Source organism: Thamnophis elegans, chromosome 4 (assembly GCF_009769535.1).
Source record: "Thamnophis elegans isolate rThaEle1 chromosome 4, rThaEle1.pri, whole genome shotgun sequence".
Taxonomy (NCBI): Eukaryota; Metazoa; Chordata; class Lepidosauria; order Squamata; family Colubridae; genus Thamnophis; species Thamnophis elegans.
The window spans coordinates 14323225-14338949 of NC_045544.1; the positions used below are offsets into that span (position 1 = coordinate 14323225).

Consider the following 15725-nt stretch of genomic DNA (forward strand, 5'->3'; position numbering starts at 1 on the left):
CAAACCAACTTCAATATGTATTTTAAGATAGTGACTTACTTTTACTTGCTATAAATTAAAATAGAAACCGAGACTTCTGAACTGGTTCTGTCAGGAGAGAAAAAGACCCTGAGGCTACATTGATCTTATTCTTGTAATCTAAGATGTTGTTTAAGCACAGCCAAAGTGCAGTACAAGATGCTTGTTGCCCTATAGTATCAAGTGGCCGGCTGGTTGACTGCTGGAACAAATTTCTTTGTCTTGTCCTCCATCTGTTCTCCCCCTTTTCTTTTCCTAGTTTTAACATGTGACCTCCAGTCCCTTACATTCCTTGTCTGCTCTCTTGTTATTGTTCTCTTTCTTCAGGTGTCCTATTTTATGTTCAAAGTAGTCGATTTTTAAAAATCCTCTCTACCCTTCAACAATCCAGATTATCATTCTGAGCTACCATTTGTCCCCCATGAGAAAATATTCAGAAGCTGTGTGTGTGTGAGTGAAAAGAATTTAGGGAGAATAATACACATAGACATAATATAATGCTTTCTCTAACACACGGGCCTCAAATCTTTTTAATTTATACTTCTATTTATCAGAAAAAAAAAGTATTATCTTCCACTCAGAAGTAGAACCACTGAGTTCCAGAGATCTTTCTCAGAAAGTGTGTATAGTGTTGTTATCCCATTTCTGCATCTGGTGTGGCTGTTTTACAATTTTGCAACTTTTGCAACTTTAATAAGATTTGTATGCCGCCCACTCCCTAGGGACTCTGGGTGGCTCACAACAAAAGTAAAACAAAAAATATTAAAAATACAGTTATTTAAAATAAGACATCATCCATTCAATCAAATGGGGCTGGATTTTAATCAACAGCCCCAGGCCTGCCGGAACAGCCAGGTCTTGGTCGCTTTACAGAAAGCCAGAGAGTGGTGAGGGTCCGGATCTCTGTGGGTAGCTCGATCCATAAGGCCGACGCAGCTACAGAGAAGGCCCTCCCTCGGGGAGCCGCCAACCGGCATTGTCCGGTCGACGGCACCCGGAGGAGGCCCAATTTTGGGACTTGTTCAATTGCATCATAGGTAAATCTATTTCAAATATATAATATTTGATCTTCTCCAGATTAACATGCATTGGAGTAAAAGTAAAGCTGGACCTGCTGAAGACATCACCCTCAAAATCAAAGTGACAGAACCCCAAACCTCTGTTGGACTTTTAGTTATTGACAAAACTGTACATTTGTTGAGAAAAAGACATGATATCACAGAGGATGCTGTAAGTTACTTTTTCTTTTTTCTTTTGCAAGAGTGCATTGGTTTAGAACAGAAGTGTTAAATTCCAGGGTGCTTAGATGTGACTTACATTGCCACTCTGATTGCTTCCGCTGAGTCGCGCCCAGCCGCCCTGTTTAGGATAACCCGTTCCCTCCTAAATAGGAGGGATACGGGTGATCCGTTGCAGGGCAGGGCTGAGGACTACGTCCAGTTCCTCACGGATAAAGGTGCTCGGTTTCGGGCGGACCTGGACTCCAATTCTGCAGAACCAGCCAAGGCACCAAGGGATATTCTGGTAGGTCATCGCTGGATTGATTTTCAAGCTGTTACCCCCGAGGACGTGGACAAGGCCACGAGAGCTGTAGGTGCCTCCACATGTGTACTGGACCCGTGCCCCTCCTGGCTGGTTGTTAACAGCAGGGAGGTGACACGGGGCTGGATCCAGGCGGTTGTTGCTGCCTCCCTCCGGGAGGGGTCTTTCCCCCCGTCTTAAAGGCGGCGGTGGTGAGACCCCTCCTGAAGAAACCATCTTTGGATCCAGCCGTTCTTAACAACTATCGTCCAGTCTCCAACCTCCCTTTTGTGCCAGTTATCTTGATCCATTCCAGTCTGGCTTCAGGCCTGGCTACAGCACAGAAACCGCTTTGGTCGCATTGACTGACGATCTCTGGAGAGCCAGGGATGGAGGCCATGCCTCCATCCTGGTGCTCCTTGACCTCTCTGCGGCTTTCGATACCATCGACCATGGTATCCTCCTGCGACGACTGCGGGAGGTGGGGGTGGGAGGCACTGTTTTACGGTGGTTCTCCTCTTACCTCTCGGACAGGTCTCAGTCGGTGTTAGTCGGAGGGCAGAGATCGACCCCTAGGCCCCTAACATATGGGGTGCCACAGGGTTCGGTCCTGTCCCCCCTACTTTTTAATATCTACATGAAACCGCTGGGCGAGATCATTCGACGGCACGGGATAAAATACCATCAGTATGCGGACGATACACAGTTGTATCTGTCCGCCCCGTGCCAACTCAATGAAGTGATGGACGTGATGAGCCAGGGCCTTGAGGCTGTTAGAGACTGGATGGGGGTTAACAAGCTTGTACTCAATCCAGATAAGACCGAGTCGCTGCTGTGCTTCCCTCCCAATAATTGGCCAAGTGTTCCATCTCTCAGGCTGGGGGGTCAAATACTACGCCCCTCAGATAGGGTCTGCAACTTGGGAGTCCTCCTGGACCCACAGCTGACTTTCGAACACCATTTGTCAGCTGTGACCAGGGGGGCATTTGCCCAGGTTCGCCTGGTGCACCAGTTGCGTCCCTACCTGAACCGGGAGGCTCTCACAACAGTCACTCGTGCCCTTGTGACCTCTAGGCTGGAGTACTGCAATGTGCTCTACATGGGGCTGCCCTTGAAGAGTATTCGGCGACTTCAGCTGGTCCAGAATGCAGCCGCGCGAGCGATCGTGGGTGCACCTCGTTTCACCCACGTAACACCTATCCTCCGCGAGCTGCACTGGCTGCCTGTTGATCTCCGGGTGCGCTTCAAGGTGCTTGTTGTCACCTACAAAGCCCTTCATGGTATTGGATCTGGATACTTGAGAGACCGCCTACTGCCAATTACCTCCACTAGGCCAATAAGATCCCATAGATTAGGCCTCCTCCGAATTCCATCAGCCGGTCAATGTCGACTGGCAACTACCCGGAGGAGAGCCTTCTCGGTGGCTGCTCCGACCCTATGGAATGAACTCCCCGTGGAGATTCGTACCCTCACCACCCTCCAGACCTTCCGCATAGCCCTTAAAACCTGGCTGTCCCGACAAGCCTGGGGCTAAGATTTCAACCCCACCCGAATAGTATGACTGTTGTGTTTTTTAACGATGTACTGTTTTATGTGTGTATTTTTGTCTTGTACTCCCCTCCCCCTTGGATTGTGAGCCACCCTGAGTCCCCCCAGGGAAAAGGGCGGCATATAAATAAAGTAATCCTAATCCTAATCCTCGTGGGGGCTGTCCTGGAAAGAAGCAAAGGTCTGGTCTGTAGTGCATCTGCCAGCGAAAACAGACCTTGGGAGAGCTGCGTGTAGCCCTCCCAAGCTGTTTTTGCTGGCAGAGGGTTGTAGGATCCATCGCGGGTGAAAATGGAACTCGTGCGGTCCACGGGCGGTATTCCCAAGCTCTTTTTCACTGGCAGAAAGTTGCAGGAGGCCATTACAGCCAAAACAGAGTTTGAGGGACCGTTATTGCTGGCAGAGTACTCGGACCATCACAGGTGCCCCCGACATGAGTGATGTCGAGCTGGCCATGCCCCCCCGGCCATGCTCCCTCCTCCCAAGGTCAAACATAACCCTGGAATGGCCCTCAATAAAATCTATTTTGACACCCTTGGTTTAGAAGTGCTTTATTGTGACTTGTTTCCTTAAAATGTTGAAACAAATTGAAACTATAAAACAGTTAATATGCATTAATGTTAATCTGTTTAGTAGTAAACTTCATTCTCTGGTAATCTGAGTAACATTATATTCTACATCAAAACATGTTTGCATTTATTTACTTCATTCTCTGATAAGCATGCAGTTAAGAAGGAATTTATTAGGATATGTAATTCTCATTTTTGTTAAAGTAGCAAAAGAAATAATAGAAACTAAAAACAAATGTAATGAGTTTGTATGCATTTACAAATTATCAGTGAACTCTTAATGAATGATGAAAAAGAAATAAAATGTCTTTAGATATTTTCAAGACGTTGCATGCTGATGGTAAAACTGATGGCCAATTATAGCTCAATCTTTGGTGGCATTCTTCACTGCCCTGGTTCAAAATTTTAATTAGTAAATTACTTCCTTATGCAGCAAGGAAGCTACACAAGCAACTAACAACTCCATTACTAGGCTTCCATCAAACAACTCTTTTCAGAGAAAGGTCATAATGAATTAATTGTGTCCTGAAGATTTCTTTCATATGCTTTCCACATTGACATATTAAAATATCATACAGTAATTATTCACCATGCCCTATTTTATTTTATTCAGTTCCTGGGATTGAAAAACGTGTGTGGCCCATTAACATAGATACTAATACATTGTGTTATCACTGGTGAAATTGACCTTGAAAGATGTAAATATTTTTTTCAAAAAAGTTGGTTAACTGTTTTACATTTGGTTTATTTCTACTTTTTAAAAATAGATACACCATGAGCTACATTTGTATGAAAAAGAACAATATTATGTGGAAGGTGGAAGTGCTTTCAGCATCTTTCAGGTACAGTTGCATATTATATAGCTGTTAATTTTCATGTTCCCCGGTGTGTTTGGTTCCTGAAGGAATATGAAAGTCTCCATCTTTCTCTATTTCACACACATACATGCACACATAAAGAGCTTCCCCATAAAGTAGTATCATAGAAACATAGAAAAGAGACCTTGGAGCAGTGGTAGTCAACCTGGTCCCTACCGCCCACTAGTGGGCGTTCCAGCTTTCATGGTGGGCAGTAGGGGTTTGCTGTAACTCTGCTTTATAAATTTTATAAAGTAAAGTTACTTCCCTACTTTATAAATCACCATTACTGTGGAACCGGTGGGCAGTTAGAAAATTTTAATACTACCAAAAATGCAAAAGTGGGCGGTAGGTATAAAAAGGTTGACTACCCCTGCCTTGGAGGGTCTTTTAGTCTACCCTATCCCCCCCCCCAAGCCAGGAGACCTTATTCTATCCGAGACAGATGGCCGTCCAATCTTTTCTTGAAAACCACCAGTGATGGAGCATCCCCAATTCCGGGAGGGAAGCTATTCCATTGATTAATTGCTTCCACTATCCAGAACTTTCTCCTTAGTTCTAGGTAAGGTCTCGCTTTAATGACCTTTCATCCATTGCTTCTTGTCCTGCCCTCAGGTGCTTTTGAGAATAAGTCAATCCCCTTCTCTCCGTGATTGCCCCTCAAGTACTGGAAGACAGCTATCATGTCACTTCCAATTCTGTGTATACATGTACAGGTTTTTCTCCCCCCTGTGTGCTCTAAAATAACATTTTGAAAAATAATTAAAATGTATATATTTATTTATTGAATTTATGTGCTGCCCATCTCATGATCTGAAGCGATTCTGGGCAGCATATACAGATGTGTTGCATGCCATTAAACTGAAAAAACCTTTTATGTACTGCATTCAGAATAACAATCTCTGGATATGGACTGATGCCAACCTTTCACACCATAAGAACTATGAAGATTGTAAGTAAAGACATGTCAAGAAATGAATCCAGCATTTCTTGGGTAGATACCTACTTGACTTTCCAACCTCCACTTCTTCTTTACCTGCCTCAGAAAAAAAAGGCCTTTCTTTTATTCTGTTTAATTACTCCCCTGTCATATACTTTTTGATCTCAAAGGAGATCAAAAATTATCTTTCCCTAATACGAATTACTCTTTAGTCCATTCAGTAGTGAAGATGACAGAATCAAAGGCAGATTGAATATTCAGCTAAGGATAACTTTGTTTGAAATAAAATTTGGTATAGTAGGTAAACCAGTTTGATTTAGTGGTTGAAGCATCAGACTAGAAACCTGAGGTAGTTCTGCCTTAGACATGAAAGTCCACTGGGTGGATTTGGGCTAGTCACTCTCTCTCTCTACCCAACTCACCTCATGGGGCTGTTGTGGGAAACATAGGAAGAGGAAGGAGTATTCTGTATGTTCACACTTTCAGTTCCTTATAAAATAACAAAGGTGGGATAAAACAATTCTAACAAATAAAAAATATAGTCACAAAACTAGATTAAATCCATATATTCTTATTTACACATTATGTTGAAAGAGAGGAAAAGAAAGAGTAGGATGGATTCCTTATCTACTGTGCAAATCTCTTGTCCCTTCTAACCATCAGTGGAGGGTTTTTAGCACATTAAGGTCTTCAACCGTTTTTTTCTAAACTTTCCTGTTTGTAGCCATACAAACCCGATGAATATTGGATTCATGCAAGTTCCTTCTAAAGCAGCTTTATTTCCTCACAGAAAAAAAAAACTGTGCAATCATAGTACTGCTTTTATGTTACTCAAGGTTTCCCTCTATTATTTCTTCAAGATCTTCCTTCAGCTCACTGCAGATCTTTTTTTTTTTGCTGATCTCTGCAAATCTGATCTTAGGGCTATGATTTCAGTTCCCTCAAAGTGCCCTCCGTCTCTCAATTTCTTCTGGTTTTCTTCTGATGGTCTACTACCCCCTCCTTGTGTTTGCTGCTTCTTATGTTCTGTTGCCTTCCAAAGCAAATCTCAACAGTGGATCAGTAGATTAGTTCTTTGGTTCTTTGTAGATTTTTAATGTAAAAAGTATAGGAAAGAATCAAACAATGTTTGGGATGGGAAGAAGATGAGATTGAGCTTTCCAAAATACATGAGATCACCATTTTTTTTAAAAAAAACTAGGCATTCTACAGTTTGACAGGCCCTTTTAAGAATGGAGACTTTGGCCTGGTTATGTTTTATTTATTTATATTTATATTTATATATTTTTATATTTATATATAAATGTATATATTTATGTATATATATAATACATAAATAAATAAATAAATATAAATTTGGCAAAAGTTATAAAAATATGAGAAACTCCTCAGCTTGGGTGCAAGTTTCAGAAAATAAGAGTTTGTACAGAAGATTTTTCCTGGGAAAAGATTAATGCTAGTCCGTCATTGTTCTAGATGAACAATGAATCTGTTGAATTGAACTGTGAATCACACAGGAAGATGCACATCTTTTCCAAATGCTGTAAATAGACAAAGCAGGCAGGCAGACAAAAAACTTTTAATCTCATCTGTTGAGATTAAAATTGAGCCGAGGTGGCGCAGCGGTTAGAGTGCAGTACTACAGGTTACTTCTGCTGCCTGCTGGCTGCCTGAAATTTGGCAGTTCAAATCTCACCAAGCTCAAGGTTGTCTCAGCCTTCCATTCTTCCCAGGTCGGTAAAATGAGGACCCAGATTGTTGGGGGCAATATGCTGACTCTGTAAACTGCTTAGAGAGGGTTGTAAAGAACCGTGAAGCGGTATATAAGTCTAAGTGCTATTGCTATCCTACATTTGATTTGTCAAATAGCTTTTTATTTAGCTATTTACTGGTTCTTACCCTGCTTATTTTCTTAAGAGACTAGTAGGCATCAGTTTATATTTTCTAGTACATATTCTGACGCGTTAATGTAGGGGTGTCAAACTCAATTTCTTTGAGGGTCACATCATGGTTGTGTTTGACCTCAGGAGCCGGGTTAGACGTGAACAGCTTGACGTCAGTCATGTTGGTGACCTGGAGTGGACTCTGCTAGCGAAAATGGCCCCCAAGCTCCGTTTTCAGCTGTGATGGCCTCCTGCCACCCTCTGCCAGCGAAAATGGAGCTGCATGCGATGTCGTTGAGCTCTGTTTTCCCTGGCAGAGGGCGGCAAGACGCCATCACAGCCAAAAATGAACCTGGGAGGGCCATGTGCGGCCCTCCCGAGCTCCATTTTCAGTGGAAGAGGCACCAGAGGCCAGTCCTTTGCTGGCTCTAGGGTAGCCCCGCGGGCTGGATCCAGTTCCCAGGCCTTGAGTTTCGTACTCCTGAGCTAATGAAGTAGACACAGTATAGTGAAAGCTCTTTGCATAAAACGTGACAAAGGAAATTTTGGTTCAATTAATTTTTAAAAGTTTGCTCTCCAACTCTTTGTATTGTTTTAATTATTAAAGTACTTTTCAGAACAACATGAGACATGTTGCTGGGTAGGTGTGGGAACAGAAAACGGGGAAAATTGAGAAAACCCAAGCCCCCTTTAATCAGTGGTATCTCATTATACATCTGGGGAAGTTGGGATGGAACAAGCCATTCTTGTGACAGAAATTAAACTATCTGACCCAATTTAAGCGGTTCTTTTGCATCCAAAACCTTCACTCTATTCTTTTCTTGTTAGCATGGTTGGGGAAGTATGATGCTTCTTCTGACATGGATAAGCTACCTGTAGCCTATGAAGGTAACCCAGCATTGTATGACAGTGATCTCCATGTGAGGAAGAATTTTCCAGAGACTTGGCTTTGGCAAGAAATAATGACAAGGTATAAACTTGTGTGAAGATGGATTTCTTCATTTTCCCTTACAGATAATCATAAATGTTTTTGGGACTTCCAGGGAAGAAATTGTGAATTCAGGACAGTTCTGCTAAAAGTGGATTGAAGGCCTGGCAAATAGAAAAATTCTTAATTTGGTAACTTTATAGTGAAGGTATCTATCAGTTTCTGAAGAGCAAAAAGTGATTATGTTGCCTTCTGTTCCCTCCTCACTTACAGAGTGACCTTAGGGCCCATTTGTCTGGTTTTTATCTGACACCCACTTGTATCCTTTGCCACCTTAAGTGGACCTGTTTGTTTTGGCTTGAGTGCTTTAGTTGGTTGCAAGCAGAGGTGGGTTCCTACCAGTTCGCACCTATTCGGTAGAACCGGTTCGTCAAATCTACCGAACTGGTTAGAAGAGGTTCCACCAGTGGACCCGGAAAGCAGGCCACACCTACAGAAGAGGTTCCAAATTTTTTTGAAACCCACCACTGGAGGAGAGAGATACAGAGAGAGAGAGAGAGAGAGAGAGAGAGAGAGAGAGAGAGACAGACAGACAGACAGACAGACAGACAGACAGACAGACACAGAGAGAGAAGCACATAGAAGAGACACAGAGGGAGGGAGGGACGGAGGGAGAGAGAGGCAAAGAAACACAAACACACTCACACACACACACAGACAGACTCACACAGAGAGAGAAAGAGAAAGGAAGAAAAAAAGAAAGAAAGAAAGAAAGAAAGAAAAAAAGAAAGAAAAAGTGAGAGAGAGATGAAAGAAAAAAAGAAAAAAGGGACAGAGAGACAAAAGGAAGGAAAGAGAGAGAGAGAGATAGAGAGAACACATGGCCGGCAATCCACTCCCACACAGGAGGCCACACCCACAGAGTAGGTTCAAAAAATTTTTGAAACCCACCACTGGTTGCAAGCTAACCTCATCAGCTTATTGGTTATTTTGCAGATGAAGGAATGGCTTTTCATTTGAGTTCTGACTTTGTTTCAATATTTGCATTAAGTGAACAGAATTAAATACATTTTATTAAAGAGTTTAAAAATACAGGTAGTTGAATCTTGATTTTATCATTCAGCAACTGTTTGAAATTATGATGGCACTGATTGAAGGGTGATTACAACTGGTCCTCAGTTCTAGCGGTCCCGGCACACCCCATGGTCACATGATCACGATGTGAGCACTTGACAACCAGGTTGCACTTAGGATTGGTCGCAGTGACCCACAATCATGTGACTGCCATTTGTGACTCTTCCTGGGGGCTTTTCCAGAAAGTCAATACGAAAGCTAGAAGGGAAGGTCACAAGCTATTGAGGTAAGTCTCTTTTCCACAAATGCAACCTCTCCCAGGACCACCATCCTGCAGTCTCCTTATGAGAAGCAATCATTTGGAACCCAGATGGACAATCTCCTTCTTTAATTATCTGAATAGGTTCTGTGGGATCAGCTTGTTGCCAGTTTGTTGGTCTTAGCCATGTCTCCATTCCTCTGGAGTTTTAGCTTGCCATTACCTCATCCCAAGGAAAATGAAACCTTACATATCCAAGCAAGTTGAAATCTCTAAGGAAAATGAAATCTTACTTATCCAAGTTTTATTTATTTATAGTTGATATCGGAGATTATCCCCCCCCCCTGAAAAATGGACTGTTCTATTGAAAAACAGCTAATCAAATGGCTGTTTTCCCCCAATCACCTAGCTCCCTGAATTGGATTTAAACTAAGCTGAAACCAATGGCTATTTTGTTTCATATTTCTCCAAATGCGTGACCCAACAAATGCGCGCATGTGAAAAGCATGCCGACGAAACTGCTGTGACAAAAACTGCGATGTCATGCACGCGCCCACAACAACGCGCCGACAAAACCGCGCCCACAAAAGCGCGATTTCAGTTAAGGTAAGGGTTCAGGGTTAGGGTTAGGATTATTCGGTTGTTATTACTTGTTCGTTGAAGGCGCACTTTTGTTGGCGCGCTGTTGTCAGCGCGCTTCTGCGCTCATTGTCAGCGCAATTTCGAACTTGCAGTTTTTGTCGCCATGGTTTTGTCGGTGCGATTTTGTCGAGCGCGCTTTTGTCGGCGAACCTTCCAAATGTATATATATTTCTTTGGACCAGTGTATTGTAGGAGGCAGTTTGGTGTAATGGTTAAAGCACCAGGCTAGAAACCAGGAGACCAAGAATTCTAGTCCCACCTAAGGCAAGAAACCAGCTAGATGATTTTGGGCAAGTCAAACCAGTCAGTCTCCCTCAGCCCTATGTAGAAGGTAATGAAGAACCTCTTCTGAAAAACCTTGCTGAGAAAACTCCAGGGAGTTTTCCAGATAGTTGCAAGGAATCAAAACTATCTTGAAAGCCATCATACAGATTGTGGCAAACTATAAAGTGTGTAAGAAAAAATGTCTGAATATGTAACAGATGCCTACTGGAACTTATACCCAAAAGGAGATTCTTAGATTACAATATGTTTAGAATCAAGTGTTTCTATGTCTTGTAATGTTTTCAACTCTCCAAAATATATATATATGTGACAGTTACCTTCATACTGGGAGACATGAATGGATTTTTGGATCTACCGTGAGCGTAGTGCAAATTCCTTACTATTCCTGTAAAAAAGTAACTTAATTAAACAAAACAAGATTCCTATACCAGGAAAGTTAATCTAGATTTGCTGTTCCTTTTATTCTGTTTTTTCCTCATCTTTAGATCTACTGAAGCAACAATAAATGTTACTGTTCCTGATACCATTACATCCTGGGTAGCCAGCGCATTTATAATATCTGAAAATCTTGGATTGGGTGTGATGAAAATACCCATTGAGGTAATAAATCATTGAGCTGATTCGGCTCATTTGTTGTGAAAATAAGAATTAACAAACACGTATTGAAGTTCATATTTAGTAGCATAGCTTCTGTTCAGCAGTTCTTTGAAGTCTCTTGGTCATTCATTTGTTTTTTTATATAAATATTTCTAAACAACTTATCATCAACATTTTATATCAGGATAGTTTATTTTAATACCATAAAAATCAAACCCAAATGAAACTGAAAATACAATATTTGTTGTCTATGAACATAGCAGCCTTAAAATAAGATGATTTTCAGATGTTACATTTTAGCATAAGATATGTAGAAGCTGGGACCTTTTTAGCATCTTTCCAATAATTGAAAGATTAATTTGCATGTGCCAATGACACATGGAGGACAGAATCATGATAGAGAAAATTCACATAAGTGAAACTCAATCATATTGAAATAGTGAGAGCTCCAGTCATATCGGAGGAGAGCCTTCTCTGTTGCGGCTCCGACACTATGGAACAATCTCCCCGTGGAGATTCGTACCCTCACCACCGTCCAGGCCTTCCGCACAGCCCTCAAGAACTGGCTAGCCCGTCAGGCCTGGGGATAATCTTATTTTTGCCCCTCCCGAATGCTGAGTGAATGTTGAGTTTTACTGTCTAATTTATTTTTGTGCACATTTCCTTTGTATTGTCCTACACTCCCCTTCCTTTTTGATTGTAAGCCGCCCTGAGTCCCCTCAGGGAAAAGGGCGGCCTATAAATGTCTAATAAATCCAAATCCAAATCCATATATTAATGGTATCAGGTAGTTGGGCACAACAACTTTTCTGCTTTTTATAGATTATAAACTTTGAGCAAAGAGTGAAAAGATGCTAGCTAATTTAATGTAACATTGTTTTCAGTGCATTGGCGGTTCTGTTTTGGTGGATTTTTCAAACCTATTTCCATAGGAAATCTGTCCCAGCATACTATAGCTCAGCAAACTCTTGTCAATCTCTACTGAAATTGTAGAGATGGTCAAACCAGCGGAGGGGAGCACAGCAAATTGTTGAGAAGAGCTTTTGATATGTTGTGTCTAGAAGTCTAGAAAAGCAAAACTAGAAGTCTAGAAAAGTCTAGAAGTCTAGAAAAGCAAAACTAGTAAAACAACTAGAACATTGCAAGAGATGAACAGACTGTAGAGGGCAGTCCAATATAAGAAAAAAGGGTTGGTGAGTAAACAACCAAAGCATTTTCACAGTAAAGTTAACATTTTGTTGCCTTAAAAATAGAGAAGACTTCCTGTTCTCTGTAAGATCTGCAATATTCTATACTCTTGGCTCCTCCTCCAGGGTTTCTCAGATGACATGGAAATAGTATGGGCTTGGTGCTATGAGGCTCACACCTGGATTCTTTTAGGATAAGAATTTTAGTTTAAAATATGGAATTAATATAATAAACAACACTCAGTGTGAAGTCTTAGATTTTACTAAAGCAAAAAGTTTGTCGAGGTCCACATTTTGAATTTGCACCTACACTCACACACGTAATGAAAAAAAATATTTAGAGGCATCCTGTCATTCAATGTTTTTGGATTCAGATCTTAAAGTTTATTTTAGGATTAGATGCAAAATACTGTTAATATTTATTTAACTTATATTGGTAGATTTGTTTCAATGAGGCACTTTCAGGCTTTATTTTCAAAGGATACGCTTGGCTGCACATGCTTACAGTTGAACACCTTTTGTACATTCAAAACCAAAGTTTCACTCCGGTTTTCTCGGTGACTGATTTCATCACTGTACATTCTTGGCTTGCTTAGTTCCTATTCAGAGATTTCCATATGGTTACATCATGTTACATATTAATGTGCCTGAAAAATATTTGTATAGAAACTGAGGGTTTCACAGGCTTTAATGTATAGAGCGTTCAGTTTTAACTTGGGTAAATTATTAACAGAAATTACTTTTGTGTGGTTTAATTTTGCTTTGCTATAATCTAGTCCATCCCATTTATTTTCCTGCTAATTTCCTTGCAGATCTTTCTCTCTCAAAATCTGAGAGAGTTTGGTAGCAACTTTTAATCAGATGCACAGACTGCCATACCTGATAGAGGATTAAAATATGTAAAGATAGGGCAGGAGAAGGAAAGTGTTATGCAGATGGAGACTACACTGTGAATATAGTGTGAGTCATAGATTTTACTCAAGAGTTACATATACAGATGGGCTTCCCTCTTTGAAAGTCATCTCCCTTTAATGTTTAATAAATTTATATGCCGCCCAATCCCAAAGGACTCCGGGCGGCTTACATAAAAACAATTTAAAAAATACTAAAAATTTAAAAATAGAAAGACAGGGAAGTTAAAAGACAACATGCACTCAACCTTAATGGGGCTGGACCTCATTCAAGAGGTCAACAGCCCCAGGCCTGCCGGAATAGCCAGGCCTTAATAGACTTACGGAAGGCCGAGAGAGTGGGGAGGGTCCGGATCTCTGGGGTAGATCGTTCCATAGGGCCGGGGCAGCTACAGAGAAGGCCCTCCCCCACCAGACTCCATCACTCTCTGCTAACCCCTTGACTATCTGCTTTATGAATACATAGCGAGTCCAAATGTTAATTGGAACCTTGGAAATATGTGGGGAATCATTCTTTAATTTCAGTTCATGACTGAGATCTCATAGATCACATTATTGTTTCATATTTTGGCATGAGGAAAAAAATGTGCGATATATTCATCTTGAAGAGGTGCGTTGTAAGCACCATGACCTCACTTAGAGTACAAGTAGTGCTGAAGAGCTGCTGAACTTTAAGGAATGTAGCACTTATCTTTGCTTTTTGAGAGGGAAAGTCAGTGCCATCAGAATTGAGATGAGGTAAGGGAGCTTGTGTATGTTGTACTTATAGCAATAGCAGTAGACTTATATACCGCTTCATAGGCCTTTAAGGCCTCTCTAAGCGGTTTACAGAGAGTCAGCATATTGCCCCCAACAATCTGGGTCCTCATTTTACCCACCTCGGAAGGATGGAAGGCTGAGTCAACCCTGAGCCGGTGAGATTTGAACCGCTGACCTGCTGATCTAGCAGTAGCCTGCAGTGCTGCTTTTAACCACTGCGCCACCTTGGCTCGAACTTCTTATGCCTCAAACAGATATAGAAAGCACCACTTTTCAGAAAAGAAGTTGAGAAACATGGGAAATATTTTTGTAACATGGAGCACCAACTAATTCTAATCATTACCAGCTGTTTCTGCTTTAAGAGCCGAGGTGGCGCAGTGGTTAGGGTGCAGTACTGCAGGCCACTTCAGCTGACTGTTATCTGCAGTTCAGCGATTCTAATCTCACCGGCTCAAGGTTGACTCAGCCTTCCATCCTTCCGAGGTGGGTGAAATGAGGACCCAGACTGTGGGGGCGATATGCTGACTCTGTAAACCGCTTAGAGAGGGCTAAAAGCCCTATGAAGCGGTATATAAGTCTAACTGCTATTGCTACTTGATTCTTCCTATTTTTGATGTCTGAAAATTGAGAATTTGAAGCAAGTTTATCTATCTCTTAACTAATTTATTGGGCATGCATATGTCAAAGCATGCCAAATATATTTAATCTCTTCGTCTTTTTAAGTACAATGTAAAGCTAGGACATATTTTATAATCCTTTTCTCAGAATTTTCCATTTTCTCAGGAAAAACTCTTCAAAAATAGGGTAGTGTTATCTTCTCTTAATTCTTAATTAATAAATAGTACCCCACAATAGTTTAATAATGCATAACTTTTGTTTTTCAGTTACAAGTCTTCCAGCCCTTTTTTGTTTCTTTAAACCTTCCTCCTAGTGTCATAAGAGGAGAACAATTTATATTGGAAGTAAATATCTTCAATTACTTGAAAGAAAGCACTGAGGTAAACATATTGAAACTTTGTTTATGTACATGCATACATACATATACTGCTTTTTATTGCATTTTCTTTGCTATTACCACTCCAGGTTAATTTCAGTCTGATTGATTTTTTTATACTTACTAACTATAAAGTAAGTATTATTAAGTATAGTTACCCGCCTAGTTTAAAAGAAAATACGAACATAGTTATGCTTATGCATATATTAGGAGTTTTGCATCAATCCGATGATTTAGTTTGGAGGCAGATATGGAAAACAGCTTGGTTTTTACTCATAGGCCACGCAGTTCAAGTACTCCTTCTCATCAGATCCTTGACTTGAGAAGTTGGGAATAGAGATCCAATTGGGTGGGTTGATTAAAAAAAAGATCAGTTTTGCTTCTGCTCTTCTGAAAGAGCTCAGTAACGCACTTCAAAATCCTTCTAAGATAAGCAGAACTGAAGATGAGCACAGGGATGTGAACAAAGGAAGTTTCCCTTCCCCAATATATTGCCGCTTGAGAGTTAAACCAGATAAACCGCTCCTTTGTAATTATTAGTCGTTCCGATCCCCACTCTACTATTCATTTTGTCATTTTACTGTAAGTTCTATCTTACCTCAAAAATATTGAATTACAACTGAAGCTTTAGTGAGGCTCAAATTGTTTTGGCCACTTCATGCTGCAATGTTGTGGCCAAGGTCTCGTGATTCTGCACATATCCTTTATATCTATCAGTCAGTGGTGGGTTTCAAAAACTGTTCGAACCTACTC

At 41.1% G+C, this 15725-nt stretch overlaps 1 protein-coding gene across 1 annotated transcript in view; it reads left to right on the forward strand.

Moving 5' to 3' along the window:
* The window catches only part of LOC116507204 (CD109 antigen-like), a 79136-nt gene that overhangs the window by 29140 nt on the left and 34271 nt on the right, over positions 1-15725 (forward strand). Inside the window, 6 exon segments of the mRNA XM_032215179.1 lie at positions 1096-1248; positions 4424-4498; positions 5405-5465; positions 8165-8306; positions 11010-11124; positions 14863-14976. Coding sequence (XP_032071070.1) covers positions 1096-1248; positions 4424-4498; positions 5405-5465; positions 8165-8306; positions 11010-11124; positions 14863-14976 — 660 coding nt within the window.